The 2,998-nt window shown below is 38.6% G+C and overlaps 1 protein-coding gene across 1 annotated transcript in view; it reads right to left on the bottom strand.

Annotated features, from left to right (window-relative positions):
• Positions 1–2,623, bottom strand: part of CREB5 (cAMP responsive element binding protein 5) — a 223,805-nt gene extending 221,182 nt beyond the window's left edge. The window contains exon 1 of the mRNA XM_010007553.1: positions 2,558–2,623. Coding sequence (XP_010005855.1) covers positions 2,558–2,611 — 54 coding nt within the window. The 5' untranslated portion in view covers positions 2,612–2,623. The remainder of the gene's footprint in view (positions 1–2,557) is intronic.
• Positions 2,624–2,998: the final 375 nt, after the last annotated feature.

The raw sequence follows: 2,998 nt of genomic DNA on the forward strand, positions 1-2,998 counted from the left end.
TACCCAAAAGCATTCAGGCAAAATGCATCTTTAATTTTGGAAACCTCTGATATTTGACTTGATTCCAAGTGGCAATGCAATGGTGCTCGGTATGTAACAACTATTTATGACCTTTTATGATACTAAATTAAATTATTTTCCTTTGTCAAGCAGTGGAGGTGGAGAGATGTGCTTTGTAAGAAATTAATCAGTGTGCTAAGTTTGTTTTACAGTCTGATAACAGACTTTTACAACAAACAGTTTCTTTTGAACAAGAGAAAGAGGAGACAAGCTTGAATAAATTTTCAAGCACTTGCTCACTTGGGCTCTAAGGGCACTGGTTCTGTCAAATTTCCTTCCCCAGAAGCTGCACACACAGACTTTTGCTACAAACTACTGTAGCAGCTTTAACAGGGTTATTTCAGGACTAGCAAAGCCCAAAAGTTGTATCATCAGGACTTGAGGAAAAAAAATAAATACCCAAACTAAAAGAATTAAAAATAAAGCAGCTTTTTAAAGCAACAGGTATGTAGGAGACTGTATAACAGACTGGCAACAACAGAGTTAAAGTGACTTAAGGCTTTCAACACAGTATATTCTTGGCTAGGTGACTTTGCTTGTGGCGATAGTATAAATAGTTGCAGTATGTTACACCTTCTGAGAATCTCTCTAAGCCCATAGACAAAGCAGCATAAATAATGAGAATGAGTTCTTTGGAAAAAAAATATATCCCAAAGACCTTTTCCTCAGTGTAAAATCCTGGTTCATTGCTTACTCATCTGGAAGAAATGCAGCACCAGAAATTGATGTTAAGAGCAAAGGGAATATGTGAAAGTTCTTGCTCAATGAAATTGTGAGGGGGGGAAAAATACATTTTGTTCTCATGAAAAGGGATTTTCCTTCATGGACACCCCACTCCGTCTTCAGGGTGAAATCAGCCAGCTTAAAGAGGGCATGGGGCAATTGAGGAGAAGCTACTCCTCCAGCCCAGACTTCTTAGACATTTTTGTAAGTCTGCTTTCTTCCTTGTGCAGAAGGTCAGCTCCCTCAGCCTTCAACACGCATCTGCACTGGCTGACAGAGAAGTGTCTCTCCAGCCAGCTTAGCTGGAGAGCAGAACTACAGTGTGCCCTTCTGTCCTCATTTACAAGAAACGCAGGTCATGTTTGGAAATGGGAAATTAAATGGTTTTTATTATGAAGTCACACCCACATTGCTTGTCTTAAATTGTATCAGCATACAACCAAACCTGCTCTCTGAACACCAAAAGTGTTTGGATCAGCTTCTCCTGCACTGAGGAAATAATTAATAGCTGATATGAAAACACTCAAGTCCATAGAGCTGAGTGGAAGTGAGTTTTAAGAATCAACAAAAAGGTAAATAAAACTTGACTATGAAACTCAGATATTTTTATTCTGCTTCTGTGACAGAATGGTGAAAGTTTAACTCCACATGTGGAGAACTGAAGTGACAAATCCTTTATCAGAGGGACACCCATAGAAAGGCTCCCAATAAGTGAATGTCAAAGCTGCTCAGTCAGTTGTTAACCCAGCTTCAGGTTTCTCCCTTTCCTTATTTCAGCTCTTAGCAAAATCAACACCTACACTCCAGCAATAGTCACCCATCGTTTCACCCGAAGAACCTAAAGGGTTGTAAAAATATCAGCCAGCTGAAACTCCTAAAGTACAGTTAATGCGGGGAAATATCCTCATTAAGAGAGAAAGGCTCTGGGAAATGGGTAAGCTAAATCACTTAAAACAGATGCATACAGGAAGTCTGTGGCAAAAGCCCAAAAGATGCTCTTTCGTGAAGATTTTACTGAGACACCAAATTAGGGTTGGACATGAGACACGTGAAACTTCCCTCATTGCTTCACGGGAGAAAATTGTCTCACCACTGCAAAATCATTGAAACAACACAGAAATCCCAATTCAAAATCTTGTCAGGTAAAATCCCTGTCGCTTCAGTTTCTTTAAGATCACTGAACATCTAATATTATAGGTCAGCTTATACCTTTAAAGACACATGGCAGATCACCAGTCAACAGGAATCCCAAATGTACATCCTGGGGCAGAATTTATCTACAAGCTACATTTTCTATAGAGAATATTTAGTAGGAAGATGTCTCAAATATTTATTATTATTTTTTAAAAGCTAATACGATATCATTGGCTTTAAGTATTTTTAAAAAATCAGAAGGGTTACCACATTCAATAGGAAACATAATATATTCCATCGTACACCAAAGTAAAAGACAGACAAATGTGTCCTGCCTAGTGTGTCCTCTCTTGCTAGCCACTATAGTGATTTGCAATGCTTCAAACATTAGGCTTGGGAAGGCACAGAAGCAGTTTTACCAACTCACTTTTGACTGGCTGTTGTATTTTGCTTAAATATTTTGTAATAATATCTTGTGGGGTAATAAGGGAATTGAGGAGGAAAAGGACTTTAGAAAAACAAAACAAAAAACCAACACACACATTATTATTATTAGACATGTGTTAATATATCAGGAGGCCCTATACAAGCCAGAGCTAGTGCTGAGGACTCGATTAATATCACCGCTGACTCCACTCACCTGTGAGCAGCCTGGGGCACTGCAGACAAAAGGCCTCTCCTGCTCCAAGTTCATCTTTGATTCCTCATAAATCTATGTGTTAAAAGGAGGAGGGGGAAAGAAAGGGAACCTATGAATATATACGTTCTAAACTTCACACATACATGCAACAACATACATTCATCACGGTTTGTGCTTTTATTTCAAACTCCCAAAAGAGACCAGAACAAGGTTTTTGTCCTCAGAGTACTAAATTTGCTAATATTCAGCAGGCTCCCTACAGTCTAAGCTCTTATTACTCCTTCCTGAGCACATATTTACTTTGAAGGAAGAAAAAAAAAAACACCATTAAGCTTTCACAGCAGAAATCTGCCTCAGAAAAAAGCATATGTTCAGTGCTGTTATTAGATAAGACCGTGTCTGCTCAGAAATATCTCAAATTAAGGGTTTTTACCTTTCCAT

This window comes from Chaetura pelagica, unplaced genomic scaffold, assembly GCF_000747805.2.
Source record: "Chaetura pelagica isolate M959 unplaced genomic scaffold, ChaPel_1.0 scaffold10, whole genome shotgun sequence".
NCBI lineage: Eukaryota > Metazoa > Chordata > Aves > Apodiformes > Apodidae > Chaetura > Chaetura pelagica.